The sequence below is a fragment of the Rattus rattus genome, chromosome 6 (assembly GCF_011064425.1).
Source record: "Rattus rattus isolate New Zealand chromosome 6, Rrattus_CSIRO_v1, whole genome shotgun sequence".
In the NCBI taxonomy this organism is placed as follows: Eukaryota; Metazoa; Chordata; class Mammalia; order Rodentia; family Muridae; genus Rattus; species Rattus rattus.
Window position 1 is genome coordinate 14,276,587 of NC_046159.1, and position 16,876 is coordinate 14,293,462.

At 48.5% G+C, this 16,876-nt stretch overlaps 1 protein-coding gene and 1 non-coding gene across 2 annotated transcripts in view; one reads left to right on the forward strand and one right to left on the reverse strand.

Annotated features, from left to right (window-relative positions):
* Window positions 1-282: 282 nt before the first annotated feature.
* The window catches only part of Hebp1 (heme binding protein 1), a 28,724-nt gene continuing 12,130 nt past the window's right edge, over window positions 283-16,876 (forward strand). The window contains exons 1-3 of the mRNA XM_032905529.1: window positions 283-468; window positions 10,133-10,271; window positions 12,174-12,354. Coding sequence (XP_032761420.1) covers window positions 391-468; window positions 10,133-10,271; window positions 12,174-12,354 — 398 coding nt within the window. The 5' untranslated portion in view covers window positions 283-390. The remainder of the gene's footprint in view (window positions 469-10,132; window positions 10,272-12,173; window positions 12,355-16,876) is intronic.
* Window positions 16,456-16,583, reverse strand: LOC116904717. Its single transcript, XR_004388411.1, has one exon. It is a non-coding gene; the product is annotated as a small nucleolar RNA SNORA17 (small nucleolar RNA).

Below are 16,876 nucleotides of genomic sequence, written 5' to 3' on the forward strand. Positions count from 1 at the left end.
AGTGACAGTGATCACTCGCAAGCTCAGCACTCCAGAAGCTGAAGCAGAGGGATCCTCGGGCCAGCCTAGGCTGCATAGCAGGACCCTGTCACAAAATAACAGGCCTCTGAGCCAGGCTGTGAGGTAGGAAGAGAGTAAGGAAAGTATATGTGAAGTGAGTTGCTACAGGCTTGAACTGGCGCCTCACCCAGGAGTCTGGGCTCATGTGGGTGGAGTCTTGAGGACCCGGCCCAGGCCACGCCCGGTGTCGCCCAGTGGGCGGAGACCGCCCCAGCTCCGCCTCAGTTCCGCCCAAGTCGCCTGTCTACTCACGCGCTCACTGCCGCTCGCCCTGTGGACCTTGCTGCCACCGAGTGGTACGCTGGATCGTCCAGACCCCACGGCGTCACCATGCTGGGCATGATCAGGAACTCACTGTTCGGGAGCGTGGAGACGTGGCCTTGGCAGGTTCTAAGCACCGGGGGCAAGGTAGGCCGGCAGAGCTGTAGAGGACCTGAAGGAGGACTTCCCGGCTGTCCCCACCCTGGCCGGGGCTGGAGCTGGAGCCGTGGGGCTGTGGGTGGGACTGTGACCGAAACTGTATTCCGCCCGGGGCCGCCTTGTACTGCCGGGTACTTGCTCTGGGAAGGCGGGGAGAGCGGTCCGGCTCAACCAGACCACTGTCGCGGGAAAGGATCCATCTTGGCGAGTGGGGGACACCGCCTGTTGAGTGCATCCGTCATTTAAGCATTCCAAACTGTCTGAACTTTTTCCCCCTCTCGGGACAGAGACCCACTGTATCCCAGGCTAGCCTGGCGCTAGCTGTAAAACCCAAATTAACCTCGAATTCTGTCGCAATATTCCTCCTACCTCAGCCTTCCTGGAGCTGGGATTACAGGCGTGACCCACCACGCCTGGCTACATTCTGAACAATTCTGTTAGAGACTCACGGTTGCATAAACGACTGACCATCGTAGCAGGCAAAAACAAGACAACAAAACCCAAGAACAGAAGGAGTAGAAAGGGTGTGTGCAGCTGGCATAACTGCTAGGAAGCCGTGAGGGGCCCTCCAACCTGTCTTGGGCTGCGCAGCTCGGCTTGTGTGGGAGTTCCCAGTCAAGTGCGTGTGCAAAGGCTCAGAGCTGCACGGTCGCTTTGGATTTATACAATTGTTAGTGCTGGGTGCATGGAATGAGTGAGGGGACATAATCACCGTGCTCTCCCAAATTTGCAAGGGCACTGGAGTGGGCATCGGGACATCGGTCTGCTTTCATGAAAATTAGGCGTTTGGGTACTCAGGTATAATCTTAAAGGCACGTATTGTTATTCCTAAATTAGTATTTGATTATTGATTGATTGATATTGGGAATCAAACCTTGGGTACCAAGCCGAGCATTTTGTAACTGGTCTGCTCCCTCAGCCTGACATGTATTTTCTCTCAGGACAGTCTCTCTTTATAATGATTCTGGATAAAGGCCCGTGTTACCTAGGAGCCAAGTTCTGGAAGCTACTACCGTGTGAACCTCACTCAAAAGCCCACAGCTCAACTTTAGTCTAGACTCAGCCATCTAGAGGTCTGTCAAACCATCCATCCTGCCTTCACAAGAGTTTCCTCAGTTGTGCCTAGAGCGAGCAATTGAAACTCTGGTGACACGGGACACACATTCAAAGACAGATAACAAAAAGGAGCGAAACTGGCTGGTTAGATTGTATAGCCTGCTGGTAACTGGAGCATGTCAAAAGTTCAACTTCCCCAGGACGAGTGCTGCCAAACCTTTAAGGAACTCCAGATACCCAAGTTCTCTGTGAGAAATCCCCCAATTAAAGATTGCTTATTTTTTTAACAAATAACACTTCTTTTGTGTGCCAACTGTGTGGGCCACGTGACTTGAAATGAGGATTAAGAACCGATCAAACCAAATTGGCTATGGTGGCTCATATCTGCAATCCCAGAACTCAAGAGGTGGAGGCAGGAGGTTTGCCACAAGTTTGAGGCCGGACTGGGCTACATCATGAGTTCCGAGGTGGAGCTCTATAGCAACAGAGTGAGTGGATCTACCTCAGAGTTCTGCCCTTGAGGAGGTTAGGTTCCTGTAGCTAATGAGCAGATAAATACATACTGTGGGACTAGAGAGATGGGTCAGTGGCTAGGAGTGTGCACTGCTCTTGTAGAGGACATGAGTTCAGTTCCCAGCACCCACGTCAGGCAGCTCGTACTGAAGTGCTAGGTATCTGCTGAAAGACTTACAGTGTAGTTACCTCATCAAAACTTCAAAAGCGTTTATTAAGCCAAGTGTGGCCTTGCGTGTCTGCAATTCCAGCACTCAGAAGTGGAGGCAGGAGGATTGTTAAGTCAGTTACTTAACATCTCAGTTACCCTAACCCCCAGATTCTTCAACTGTAAAGGGAAACTAACACTGCCTCTGACAATTTATTAAATATTCAAAGACAAGTGTAAGCTTTGTTGTTTTTTTTTTCTTTACATACAGAGTTGGGCTGTTGCAATTTTAAGGGGATCCTCTATCTCTGAAAATTATCTGCTTTCTCCTCCTGGAAAGAGTCTGGGTCAGATACTGCCATCTACACCCCTGGCAGGTGGAAGGCACGCTGTGGGCCCCATGTCGGGCAGACTTCACACTACCATGTGCTCAAGACTGACTCCAGTCAAACCTTATCAGGCTCTTCACTGCTCAGGGAGGGAGGGACTAGGGAGCCCTCTGTACTTAGTCGGGTGGGTCTTGAGAACGCTTGGGACAGGCCCTGATAGGAATGGCTGATCTGGTTTGGTCCAACCTATGCAAATATATGTCCTGACCAACAGTCTGGGTTTGAGCCCTGTCTCCACCATCTTGTGACCTGGGTATGGCACTTAACCTCCCATTCCCCAGTACCTCTAAAAATGAAGACTGAAGCTTTAACCTCATGGGCTTGTTGGAGGCGCGTATGAATGACCGAGTTCACATGAAGTGTCTCAAGTAACAGCAATACAAAGAAAGTTCTCTCATGGGTTGGTAGTCTTGGCAGTTTCTTCTCACGAGAAAGCAGGCTTCTAAAAATCATCATGTGGACTAGAAGAAGCCTGAAGAAAATGACCATAAGAGAGCTTGAGCCCAGAGCAAGAGACATTCTCATAAGGCCTTTGGAGTTTGACCCTCACCCAGTTTGCACCGATTGTGAAATATTGGTGTTTGTGACCACAGGTCCAGATCCTCACCCAGGATCTGTTTGAGAGCCTTGGCTACTGGGAGGTGGGAGAGAGGAAGCTGCTGTTGTGCTCCATGGAACGAGAGAACTCTCTGGGGTGTTGAGAATCAGCAGTGTTCACACAGGTGGCTGGTTCCAGTTAGAGAACACATTCATATAGCGCTCTATACAGAACTGATGGTTTTCTAGACAGCATCCATTTTTCTTTCCTTTCTTCTCTCTCTCTTCCTGCCTTTCTGCTTTTGCTTTTTGTTTTTATGAAATGGGTCTCGTGTAGCTCAGATTGAAACCCTGATCCTCCCACCTCTACCCACTAGGTGCCGGGAGTGGCACACGCAACCACGCCTGACTTACATCCATATTCACTCATTCATTCGTTTCTTTTTCACTGGAGCTTTGACTTTGTGAGACGAGGTCTCGTGGAGCCCCAGGCTGAGCCTCCGAGTGCTGAGATTATAGACGTGTCCCACCACATCCAGTTAACGTTCATCCTCTACACTTAACTCTTCACAGTTGTCCCGTGGTTCGGATGGCAGGTGTGAGCACTGAGGCTGGGGACAAGTCGTACCCACGAGAGACCTGAGCGGGCTTTTCCCTGAGAGCCGTTATTAGCCAGGTTCTTATACCTGTAATAAGCAGTCACTATTGTGGTCCTTGTCAATAAATTAAATCTGCTTCACTCTGTGGGCCTTCTTTCCAAAAAGAAAGGGGGGGCGGGGAGAAAGTGTTTATAGAGCATCAACAACATGCCAGTCATGGTACTAGATACAGAGAGCAAGCTACCCCAGGAAATCTGTTTTAGATAGGCCCTCTCTGCGGGGGTGAATTCCAGATCAGAGGACCTGTCCCGTGAGTAGGACTCATCTAATGGCAGACAGGGGCAGAAATATCTTCCAGGCAGAGGAAGAAGCAGGAACGAGTGGGAACATCCTGGGCATTAAAGGAAACAGGAGCCTGAAATGGCTCAGACCTGTAATCTTAGCCCCCGTGAGTCTGAGGCAGGAGGATCACCATGAGTTTGAGGTTAGCCTGCAGGAGTACAGAGTGAGACCCTGTCCCAGGAGGGGAAGGAAAGAAATCTTGGTGTGACACAGATGTATGTGCTTTGGTTCAACTGGCATGCCCAGGAGAAGCTAGGTGACACTCAAATCATCTAGGTGACCTAAGGAGTCAGTGATGGGCTGAGAGACGACGGCTCAGCAGGTAAGAGCTCTTACTGCTTCTGCAGGGAACTCAAAGTTGATTCAAGACCTCCATGGCAGTTCACAACCTCCTATAACTAACTCCAGGTCTGGAAGCTCTGACACCTTCTGACCTCCAAGGGTACCTTCGCATATAGTGCACACACACACACACACACACACACACACACACACACACACACACAGAGGTGTAGGCATATAAGCACATAAAAGAAAATAAATTAGTACCATGAGAATTCAGCACTGAAGGTGATTAGACACTGGACCGCTGGACAAGGAGATCTATAAAGACGCTCTACGTGGACTTTCTCACCCACATCAACCCATTCCAGGCCTGTATACCCATTCCATTGGCATCCCCCTGCCAATGATATGTATTTATTCCTGTTTCTCGACCTCAGCTGCAAACTCTTCTGGCCAGCAGCCCCACGGGCCATTTGCTCACCCAACAGTGTCAGAGAAACAGACAGGCAAGGACCCCTTTCATTTATTTATATTTTATTTAGATAGAAGTATCTAGCCTTTGGAGTTTGAAGAGAGGCGAGGTTACTCAGGACCAAGAAGCTGGATGATAAGAGTTCAGCCTCAGGGTCGATGTTGACCTACAGACCCTTCCCTAACACCTCAGACATCCACACAAGCCTGTGATCGATCACCGAAATCAGTTGAATTAATTTAGGGTAGTGAAAACCAGCCAGGTCTCAGATCACCGTCACTGGGCTCAAGGCTATGAAAGCTAACTCCTACAATCCTGGGATTTCTGTTGATGTCTTTGCCTGCTCTCCTCTACTGCCACAGCCTTCCTGACAGTTCTGCTCCAACCACAGTGATCTGCTCACAATCCTCTCCACCACGGAATACTGTTCTTTAACAAAAAGTAATTGAGATTCTATTTAGTGTGTGTGTGTGTGTGTGTGTGTGTGTGTGTGTGTGTGTGTGTTACGCCTGGGTGCATGTCTGTGCACCATGAATGTGCATTGCTTGCAGACTGGAGTTAACAGGCCCTTGTAAGCTACCAGGTGGGTGCTGGAAACCCAATCTGGGTCCTCTGGAAGAGCACCCAAGCACTGAGCTGAGCAGAGCTAAGCTGAGCCATGCCTCTAGCCCCACCATACTGTTCTTGATGTCTCCGATAATCCCCTCTTCTAACCATCAGCATTTCGGTACATTTTAGAGTAACTTTGTAGCCAGAAGTAGTGTGCATTGTCTTTATTCCCAGCATTTCAGATACTGAGGCAGAGTTCCAACAGTTCAAAGGCAACCTGAGCTACATAGTGAGTTCCATTCCTGCCAGCCTGGGCTATTGAGAGATACCCTGCCTCAAAACAAAACAAAACAAAGGACAACTAAAAGAAAAAAGAACAAAAGAGAAAAAAGCTGAAGCTAAACAAATCATTTGTGATTTCATCCAGTACCTGGTGATTACTCCCATTTTATCCATCTGGAGTCTGGACTCTGCGGCATCTGCCAGAGGTTTGCAACAATGTTTTTTGTCAAAGAAGCAAACACTGAACGTCCAGGTGGATGATCTGGAAGCCCCTTTAAGTCCTGTGACCACCAGAACAGGAAAGCACACACGTAGACTCCCCTAAGCAGCCCTGTGCTGTGTCTCCCCACCGTCCTGGTGCACCGTACCCTCTCTGATGACTGCATCCTGTCCTCGACTTCCCTTTGCTAGATCCAGTCCTGATATCAGGAACGATGGCCTGAGCTGGGAAGATGGCACAGTCATCATCCTGTTGTTTGCCTTGCAAATGTGATGATCCATCCCTGAAGCCATGCAAAACAAATGAACAAACCAGGCTTGGTGGCACAGGCTTGAGATCCCAGACAAAGTCAGGAGGACCCTGGGGGTTCACCGCCACGCCTACCTATGCATGCTTATTGACTTCTAGAGGAATAAGAGAGACCCTGTCTCAACCAAGCGGCCTGTAGAGAGGACTCCGTGGTTGAAAGCAGTGGCTCTTCCTGGGGACCTGATTCAGTTCCTAGCATCCATGCATCCATATAACGGTCCACAGCACCCATAATTCCAGTTTAAGGGGATCTGATGTCCTAATCTGACCTCTGGGAGCCAGGGATGAACCTGGTGTACACACACACACACACACACACACACACACACACACGATGATGAAATAAAGAAAGCCCTTTAATATACATATATATGTGTATATATATGTTGCATGTATATGTATTGTACACATACATAATATTTATTATTCATATGGATATTCATACACATAAAGAATAAATCTTTAAAAGGTAGTTGGATTCCGATAAATAATATCCTGTTAAATTTTCCTCTTGTTTATACACAGACACACATACACACACACACGTCCATGACAGACAGAGAGAGAGAGAAAGAGAGAGAGAGAGAGAGAGAGAGAGAGAGAGAGAGAGAGAGAGAAAGGAGTCCTTTTGCACTATAGCACACGGCACAATGTTCAATACATAGCAGATCTTCAGTGCCTGTTGAAAGTCCAAAGAATCAGCTGTCTCTTTTCCAGTCAGTCTTTGCCATTAGCATCCCCATTTGTTACAGAAGTCAACTAAAAGAAATGAATTTCAGGGCTCCGTTTAGAGTTTGTTGCCAACACATAAATGCTCCACTTAACACGCACAGTGGCTAAAGAGGAGCGGAATGCTGGGTACATCCCACAATCCTGGAGTCCAACAAGATTACAGCAGAATTCTATTTCCCGTTTCGCCTTTTAGTAACTGGGTCTTCTTGGGTAATCCAGTCTGTCTGACTCTTCATTTCCTTTTGGGGAAATGCAGTTAAATGAACTTTAAAACCATTTGCAATTCTGAACCTCTGGTTCACAGTCGAGTTTCGAGAAGTTAAAAACATTACAAGTAGCAGAATCCCAGGGTGAGAGGGGTCACAAAGAAAGAAGTGTTGTGGAGCGGAACACCCAGATTTGCTATGAAAGGCAGTTTGGACATGTTAGTCTTTTTTTTTTTTTTTTTTTAAAGATTTATTTGTTTATATCAGGTGAGTACACTGTCACTGTCTTCAGACACACCAGAAGAGGGCATCAGATCCCATTACAGATGGTTGTGAGCCACCATGTGGTTGCTGGGAGTTGAACGAAGAGCAGTCAGTGCTCTTAACCGCTGAGCCATCTCTCCAGCCCTGGACCTGTCAGTCTTAAAGCGTCATAGAGGTCCTTAGTGTGATGGCCCAGAGTTAAATCTGTGTGACAACCCCTTGATTCTTAGTTTGATGCAATTCCCGTCTCAAAGAAAAGGGCTTCCCTTCTTTCTTTTATTATTTAACTATTTGACAATTTCATAATGTACATAATAAATTTTAGTCCTTTACATTTCCTGTTACCTCAGCCTTCGCCCCAAAGTGTCCCCTTGACTCCTGTGCGCCCCCAACTGACTGTGTGCGTATGTGTCTGTGTCTCTGTCTCCCCGTCTTTTTCTCTCTGTCTTTGTCTCTCTGTCTCTATCTCTCTCTGTGTGTCTGTGTGTCTTTGTCTCTGTCTATCTGTCTGTCTGTCTGTCTCTGTCTCTGTGTGCATATGTGTCTGTGTGTCTGTCTGTCTCTCCTCTCTCTCTGTCTCTGTCTTTCTGTGTGTGTGCCTGTGTGTGTGTGCCTGTGTGTCTGTCTGTGTGTCTGTCTGTCTCTGTATATATGTGTCTGTGTGTCTCTCTATCTGTCTCTCTCTCCTTTCTCTGTCTCTCTATCTCTCTCTGCCTTTCTGTGTCTGTGTCTGTGTGCCTGTGTGTCTCTCTGTCTGTCTCTGTGTACATGTGTATCTGTGTGTCTTTCTGTCTCTGTCTGTCTGTCTGTCTCCTCTCTGTGTCTCTCTCTGTCTTTCTGTGTGTGTGTGTGTTCCACTGAGTTTAAATAGGCTTTCCTGTGGTAGCATGGGAAGAGCACAGCTACACCCCTGAAGAAACCGATAACCTTCCCCCAGCCACCATGAACTGTCAGGGCATGAGAAATACTTACTTTTGAGACAGATCTCAGATAGCCCAGACTGTCCTTGAACTCCAATTTCTGTTCTTCCTGCCTCTCCTTCCCCATTGCTAAAGCTACAATAATGCACTACCACAGCCAGTTTATACAGTGCGGGGTATTGAACCCAGAGCTTTGTGAATATGAGGCAAGTGCCCCACCAGCGAGCTGCACCCTCAGCCCCTGAGTGGGAACTGACACATGAAATCGACCCCTGGAGTTTGCATTCAGTTCTCCTGGCTCTGGGTGTGGTGGTGCACATTTTAGTCCCAGCACCGGGAAGCAGAGGCTTGTGGGTCTCTGAGTTTGAGACCAGCCCAGTCTGGTCGCCACATAGCAAGTTTCAGGCCAGCCAGGGTTACATAGTGAGACCACTCCCTGCCCCTCCCAAAAAAGATAAAATTTCCCTGTCCTCTTTCTTACTACCCACCTTTGATATGTACTACAAAACAATAGGGATTGTTTTTTTGCATTCCAAATATGAAATTAGAGTATTAAACATACTTGTTCAAACTACAGAGACCACTCACAGCCCACAGCCCTCCCTAAATTCACATTTCCCCTCTTTGATCCCTGGGAGTCAAAGTTTCTCCCCAGTTGCTAATCTTCTGTGTAGAATGTTACAGGAAACCCTGCTTGATAATCTGGAGCCAGCCAGTTCCTCAGTCACGTGCCTCGTTTTCATAATCACCTAAGGAGAAATAGCCCTTAATCAAATAAACACCCGGTGAGCTTGATCCTATAAAACTGTGTGGTTTTGTTCTTGTCCACAAAGACTGTATTTTTCAACTCAAACTGTGTCCTGTCTCCAGACAGTAAAATCAACAGAGATTTACTCTTAGTGCATTGAGATAAAATTCTCTCAACCAGAAGAGGGGAGCCCTGAGGTGGAGCAGACTTGGGACCCATAACTCTACATCTCCCCCGAGCGCTGGTTTATGGGCAGATGCCCCCTCCCCCCATGTCCCCCTCCCCCCAAGTGTTGTCTTAGCTCCCTGGTCATCTTCCTGTTTTCTTCTTCTTTCCTTGCCTTTCCGCTGTGCTCCCAGCAACCTTATTTTCTAACCTTTCTAGGGATTTTCTTCATATCTGTTAACATATTTTTTAAAGCTTTATTTTTAAATTATGTGTTCATGTATAAGAATTGGGGTACCCTAGGATTCAGAGGCATTGGATCCCTTGGACCTGTAATTACAGAGTGTTCTGAGCTGCCCAACATGGGTGCTGGGAACTAAACTTGGGTCCTTTGCACGAGCACTGCATACTCATCTCTCCAACACCCAATACTTACTTTCTTCCTTCCTTCCTTCCTTCCTTCCTTTCTTTCTTTCTTTCTTTCTTTCTTTCTTTCTTTCTTTCTCTCTTTCTTTCTATTTAATCTCCAAAAGCTTTTCGATCTCTTGGGTGTTCCATTTTTATAGCGTTTCCAGTATCCTGGGGAGGTATAATAGCTTCTCTGTCTCCCTCAGAATATCAATTATAAGATTTGTTTGGTTCCTTGGTTGGCAGTGGTTTTGTGTTGAGACAGCATGTTATGTAGCCCAGGCTGGACTTCAACTTAGGTAGCTGAGGATAACCTTGAACTCCTGTTTTGTCTCCACTTCCCAAGTGCTACAGCTATAGCCATGCACTCTCCCTTCCTGTAAGACTTTTAAATTGCTTTTGATGGTCTAGATTTATAAAAAATCTTAGAGTCTATTTCTTACAGTGGGTTTCTCGATGTTGTGAGCTCCTTTGTTCTCACTCCCGGTGTCTCCTGCACCTCCTCCAGGAAGACGTCTCCTATGAGGAAAGAGCCTGCGAAGGGGGGAAGTTTGCTACTGTGGAAGTGACAGACAAGCCTGTGGATGAGGCTCTCCGGGAAGCAATGCCCAAGATCATGAAGTACGTGGGGGGCACCAATGACAAAGGTGAGCATTGCAGAGGGACAGGGCTCTGTGGCAACATCAGGGAGTTGCTCTGTGGCAACATCAGGGAGTTGCCACATCAGCTTCATTCCCTCTTCCAGTGTCACGTGACAGGAAGTTCCTGTTAGGAAGCTTTCCTGTTGCGGTCCCTCTGATGTCAGCCCAGCCTGCCTCTTGGGTTGAGATGTACATGTTCTCTGTTACTTACTTCTTCGTTCTTCTTTGCAAGTTCAGAGCCAGGTCTCGCTCTGGTTGTTTGTTTGTTTGTTTGTTTGTTTGTTTAACACTGCGGTGTTCACCGTGTCCTTGCATTGGGTGACCCACAGTAATCTGAATTCCATGCAAGGCATGGTTGTCATCTAACTAGGGACTGCTAGCACTGGGCTAGAAATCTGTCAGTCCTCAGACTGTGGGATGCAGGGTCCCAGTGAGTTGGGAGCTGGGGGCCTCAGACTCAGTTTTGGTGGTTGAAGATCTGTGAACTCTTAAACCATCCCTGGCTTTAGGACATGGCTGCCCATGGTGGCTGCCCTCTCTCCAGCCCCATTTTTAAAGTGGTTGGGCTGACGTTTCATGTAAAGTACACTGTGGGAGTGGAAGTTATAATTTTTTGAGACTGGGTCTTACATATCCCTGGCTGTCCTGGAACTCGCTATATAGACCAGGCTGGAGCCTCGAACTCTCCAAGATTCGCTTTCCTCTGTCTCCCGAGGACCCTTAAGCAGCTTTCTTAAGGGGACCTGTAGGATTCCTAAAAATTAGCCATGGGTTTAAAAAAAAAAATGAAACTAGAGATGTGGGGTTTAATTTTTGAGTATTTTCATGCTGGAACTTTGAAAGGTAATGAGGAATTATTTTTTAACCACGGTAATATTTTCTTGGAGCAAAGTAAGCAGGCTTTGGAAAGTAAGTTGACCTGTAAGAGGTTAAGAATAGTCTTATCTTTCTTAACTGTTAAAGCATTTCTTTGAGTGAAATATATATATATATAAAACATCATGACCCATTTCCTCCTCCTTTCTGGTTCACTCGTTGTCTCTTTAAAACGTCACGGTGCTGGGGTCAAACCCAGGGTCTTGGGTGTGCTAAGCAAGTGCTCTACCGCCGAGCTACGGCCCCAGCTCATGGAGTTTGAGTCAGGATCTTGCTGTGTAGCTCAGGCTGCTGGAGTTCACAATCCTTCCTCTTCCTCCCGAGAGCTGGCATTATATGCATAGGCCACTGCCACAGGGCATTTTCAAGGTCTTTCGGTATAAACCGAGTATCCCTACAATGGCATATTTTGTGTCTGCGGCTTGTTGCTCTGTAATTCCCCTCCTCGGTCAAGCATCCTCTTAAATTTAATTGCTCACAGCTATTCTGCAAGGCATTGTGCATCCCAATTCACTCAGACATACTCCCGTTTCCTACAGGGAATGTGGTATCACCCATACTCTTCCGTATTGTGGGCTTTTTCCCCTCAAAAATAAATGCAGGTCCTTGTGTATCTACATTCTTGCTGTGTGTCACCAAATAGTTTTCAGGTTTTGTTTTCTTCAAGCATGGGGGCTGGAGAGATGGCTCAGTGCCTAGGATCGATTACTGCTCTTGCAGAGGACCAGTGTTCAGTTCCCAGCACCCTCCTGGTGGCCCACAACCATCGGTAACCAACCCCAGCAGGGCATCCGCTGCCCTCCACAGATACATACATGAGCCAGGTGCACATAAGCACCTGAAGGCACACATACAAACATATAAAATGGATAAATGGTGCCACCATACCTCCAGGGACATTGCATGTCTAATTACATGTATTTACTGCCTGAAATAAATATTGCTCATTTTTAAAAAATTGCCACGCAAGAGAAATGAGATCCATGGCCCTCTAACTAACGCCTGCTTCCCTCTATGCTCTGGTGTCTTCAGGAGTCGGCATGGGCATGACAGTCCCTATCTCTTTCGCCGTGTTTCCCAACGAAGACGGCTCCCTGCAGAAGAAACTGAAAGTCTGGTTCCGGATTCCGAACCAATTTCAAGGCAGCCCACCGATGCCCAGTGACCAGAGCGTGAAGATCGAGGAGCGGGAGGGCATCACTGTCTATTCTACGTAAGGAGACGGTTCTTAGCATGTGCTGGTCTCAGCCATGCCTAGGATCTTCTTGGTGAATGTTGACATTGGCTTTTCACCATGGCTTAATTCAGTGAAGAAACGCTGAGTCGAGGCAGTAACTCACTTCAGTTTCTTCAGGTTGTAGAGCACATGCCTTTGTGGTTTGTCTGGATAAATGCCCTGGCCTGTAGCCATATTGATATGTAGAAAGAGTCACCTCGGCCTAAGCTCTAGATGAACGCCTGCATTAGCCACAGCAGGGTCTTAGAAAAATCACAGGCTGTGTGTGTGTGTGTGTGTGTGTGTGTGTGTGTGTGTGTATAATATACATGTCAGTACTAAATATGTCAATAATGTATATGTCAATATTGACAAGAGTGTGCGTGTTTGTATGTAAAATATATGTCAGTACTATATATGACAATAATGTATATAATATTGACAAGAGTGTGTGTGTATAATATATGTTAATACTATATATGTCAATAATGTATATGTCAATAATAATATTGACAATGTATGTGAATGATATATATATATGTCAGTACTATATATGTCAATAATATTGATGTGTGTGTGTGTGTGTGTGTGTGTGTGATAGTTTGGGGCCATGGACACATAGGGGTATGATAACTGGGGAATAGAGGATTTACACACCAGACTTCCTTTCATAAAGAAGGGTAGAGGGTGTTTGTCAGAGCTGAACAGCCAGCCGCCTGCTTGTTCCTGGCCTGTGGTCCTCTGAGCAAAGGACACACACCGGCCCTCCTGTCCTCTGTTTCCGTGTCAGGCCTTCTTCACACTCACATTCCTTCTCTACAGAGAGCGGTAGGTGGGAACTGTTGCCTGCTCTTGCCTGCTTGGCCATGCCTTGTTTTCTTGTGGTGGGAATTAAACCCAGCGCCCTGTGCATACCGAGCTTGTATTCTACTGCTGTTTGTGTACCAAGCGCTATCCATGGAACTCTATCCATGGAGCTCTGCGGGGCTCTGGCCCGGCCGGGGTAGCCAAAGAGTTACATTCTCCAAAAGGGACAGAGGAGTGGGATTGAGGCCCGGCTAGCTAAGCGGGCTGGCGTGGGCAGCTGGGAGCCGAGGCCCGGAAGTGACCTCAAGCAGCTTCCGGAGAGAACGCTCTTCCCCAAAAGGTGTTACAGCTCTTAAATGACAGAAGCTCTCAGACAATCCTTGATGAAGCAATTCTCACACCTTTATTCCTTCTGGAGATATATATATATATGGGATGGGGTCTGACAGCAAATGCTTTCTATCGGCTTGGTCTGAGATGTTAGGGATACCTCATCTGTCTGTGGAAGGGCTGGGGGCACCATGGTCTGGTGATCCCTGTTTCAGTTGGGAGCAGTGAAACGCCTCCTGTCCTCAGGTATGAGGTGCAGGGTTTTCTGACCCTGCTCAGCCTGACCAAGTTTCCTGGCACGGCCCACGGCCCCATGTTCTACCCATGTTCTCCCACCCACAGCCTGGTGCACGCTTTCCCCGCTTTGGTTCCTAGTCTGCCCTCAGAAGTCAAGTCTCTTCTGAATAGTTGGTGACTCCCCGTTTGTCAAAATCCCACGGTATAACAGGCACCTAACCGGGTCCACAGTAGTAACCACGGGTTAGGGGTTGGGTGCTGCTCAAGCCCAATTTCATGAAAATTAACTATATGAATGATCTTGCACCGCACGGTCTCTGTGCACTGAAAGCCCCCACCCCACCCAAATGTGGCTGGGAGGCTTCTCTATTTTAATTCCTCCTGGGGGGGAGGGGCGACACTTTGTTCCCCAGAGCTAGCTTAGAATCATTCCTTAGAAAGCTACTGTGGTGAGAGCTTGCCTGCTGTGGGCATTCTTTGGCTGGGTGAACAGAGCCGCCCGGAGGACAGAGAGGGTACTGCAACTGTACTGCTGACATGGACGCCCCCTCCCCCAAGTCCTGTTCTTTCTATGCCAGCCCTCATTCGGACTTCTCAGCCTCTGTGCAGAGGCTTCTGAATCAGCAGTAAGGCGGGTAGGTAGGTAACTGAGGACCCAGGAGGCAACGTTTAAGGAAGCACTTACTCCTACCGTCACCCAAGTGCAGGGTGAGCGCTGAGAGTAAGAGCCTCCTTAGATCGAACACTCTGGGTGTCTGCTGGTCTCTCTGTCAGTCCCCGGATCCATCTTGCCCACTCTCCTTCCTGCTCTCTGAGAGGTGGCGAGTGGTAAACTTCTGTTATATAATATGGTTCTCAGCTCGGCTGTGTAATAGCAAGATAACAGATAACGCTTCATAAATTAGTGAGCCCCTCTCTTTTGTAAAAAAATGTTTTATTGGTTCTTTGTGAATTTCACATCATGCACTCCAATGCCACTCATCTCCCCTGCCCCTCATACCTGTTGCCTCTTGCAACCTCCCCCACAACAGAGGAAAAGTCTCATTGTGGAAGCTGTCATGCGTCACAGTATGTCCTACGGTATTACCTTTTGTCCACAATTCTTTGCTTGGAAATGTTCATGCAATGAGTTGTTGGTCTGGCATGAGACCTCTGACTGCTCACTGGGGCTCCTCTTAGATATCTTGTTGTTGCCCTGTGTCATGGAGATCCTGTAGTTTTGGATGTGTAGGACCCTTCGTGATCCCCAGCAGTTCATCAATGGGGTAGATGTTGAGGTAGGCCAATTCAAAGCCCTGGATCTGGGCCTGAGAGGTATCTGAGCTTGTCAGCTCACCGGCTCTCCCACTCTCATACCTTGGGGCCTGCTGCCCAGCTGAGGCGCAGGGCCTGCTGTCCTCGGTATTGCAGCTGGTGAGGGACATGACCAGTTCTCCCCGTCTTGTGACCCCTTAGACAGTGAGGAGGAGGGTGTCTCTCCCTCATCTGCACTGCCGCCCACTAGACAATAGACAGGGCTGATTCTCCCACACTCCAGGGCCAGCTCACCCACAACTCCCACATAAAGAGCTAACTCTTCTGTGCTGCCCAGGCAAGGTGCAGAGCCTGTTCTCCCAGGTACTGTAGCAGGTACCGTGCCTCTGGCAAGGGCAAGGTGGGGGTCAGCTCTCTCACACTCACACTCTCAGGGCCAGCTTGCCCACATCCCCACCACCAGGGTCAGCTCTACTGTGCTGCCCGGGTGAGGTACAGGGCTTGCTCCCCCAAGTCCTGCAGCTGGTGGGGGCAGGGCCAACTCTCCTCCCTAGAGCCAGCTCTCCTGCATGCCATAGGTGGTGAGGGGGAAGGGGAGAGGAGGATGTCTCTCCCTCATCCGTGCCACTGCATGGGAGATGAGTGGTCCTGTTAGGTCTCCAAACACTTGTTTGTATCCTCAGGGTGGCTCCTAGGCAACCCCCGCAATGTGCAGGGGCTACTTTCTGGAGTATGCAGCTGTCTAGGGGTGGGGTCAGTTCTCCTGCTCTCATGGCCCAGGGCCAGCTCTCTAATGACGACAGGTGAGGGGTGGGGCCAGTTCTGCACAGCCCTCAGATATCAGCATGTCCCCAGGCCACAGCCTAGACCAGGGATGTCTGCCTGGCCTTTGGTGGTAACAGACCCCGCTGCTGCAAAACCACAGGCCCCGATGTGGACCCCAGCGGTGGCATAGGCCAGAACCCCACCGTGGTCCCACAAGGCATCATCAGCTACTCACATTGGGCTGCTCCTCTCCACCCTCCGGTCTCCAGCTCTCCTCTCGTCATTGTGTCCACATCCTCCTGTCTCTCTTTCTCTTCCACTTCTCCACCACTTACTTGCACCTCTTGGTGGTACCCAGGGTCTTTGAGTGTCTGGAGTTGTTTCGGGGGCACTGTATCCTGCTTGTGCACTATGGCACCACGCAGGGGTCATCTCGGGCGTGATATGCGCCCTCCCCCTCCCCCAGGCCTGTGTGGCATCTCGGGCTAGCTCCCTGTCTAGGCCCCACGGCTCTGATCTGGTGGTCATCTTGAGCTACCTCTTCACCCCACCCCCATGCGGGCATCTGTCTCGGGCTCACTTCTGCCAGGAGCCCTCAGTCCCAGGCAGGGTTCTTCTAGTCTCCTACTTGCTCTCCGTCCCAAGAGCCATCGGGGCTTTTGTAGTGCCAGACTGGTGGTCATCTCAGGCTTGCTTTTTTCAGGGCTTGTTAGGCTGCTAATCATTCAGATGTTCACAGGTCAGAGCACTGAGGGTAGACATAGCCTCTCTCCTCTCTGCCACCTACTGGTGCAAATGACAACAGCCACACCTCCAGGGCTTCTAGGGGCAGAGTTAATAAGCCTCTTTAAGAGTTAGTTTTCCCCATTGGTTAAGCATACCTTAATCACACATCTTGGGGTTCTTGTGAAAGGCCACCTATTAGTACTTTCTAAAGCACTATTTCCACATTTCTTAATGTGTGACCTGTCATTCTTTATCTTGTAATTATCTGAAGATTGACACAATTGAATCGGTTCACTCCTCATGCCAGCCCCACTTTTCTTTTATCCTTTGGTCCAGCCCTGCCCCAGTAGCCAGGTCTATTCTAAGTGTCTGGTGGGTGACTCCCCATTTGTTGAAATCA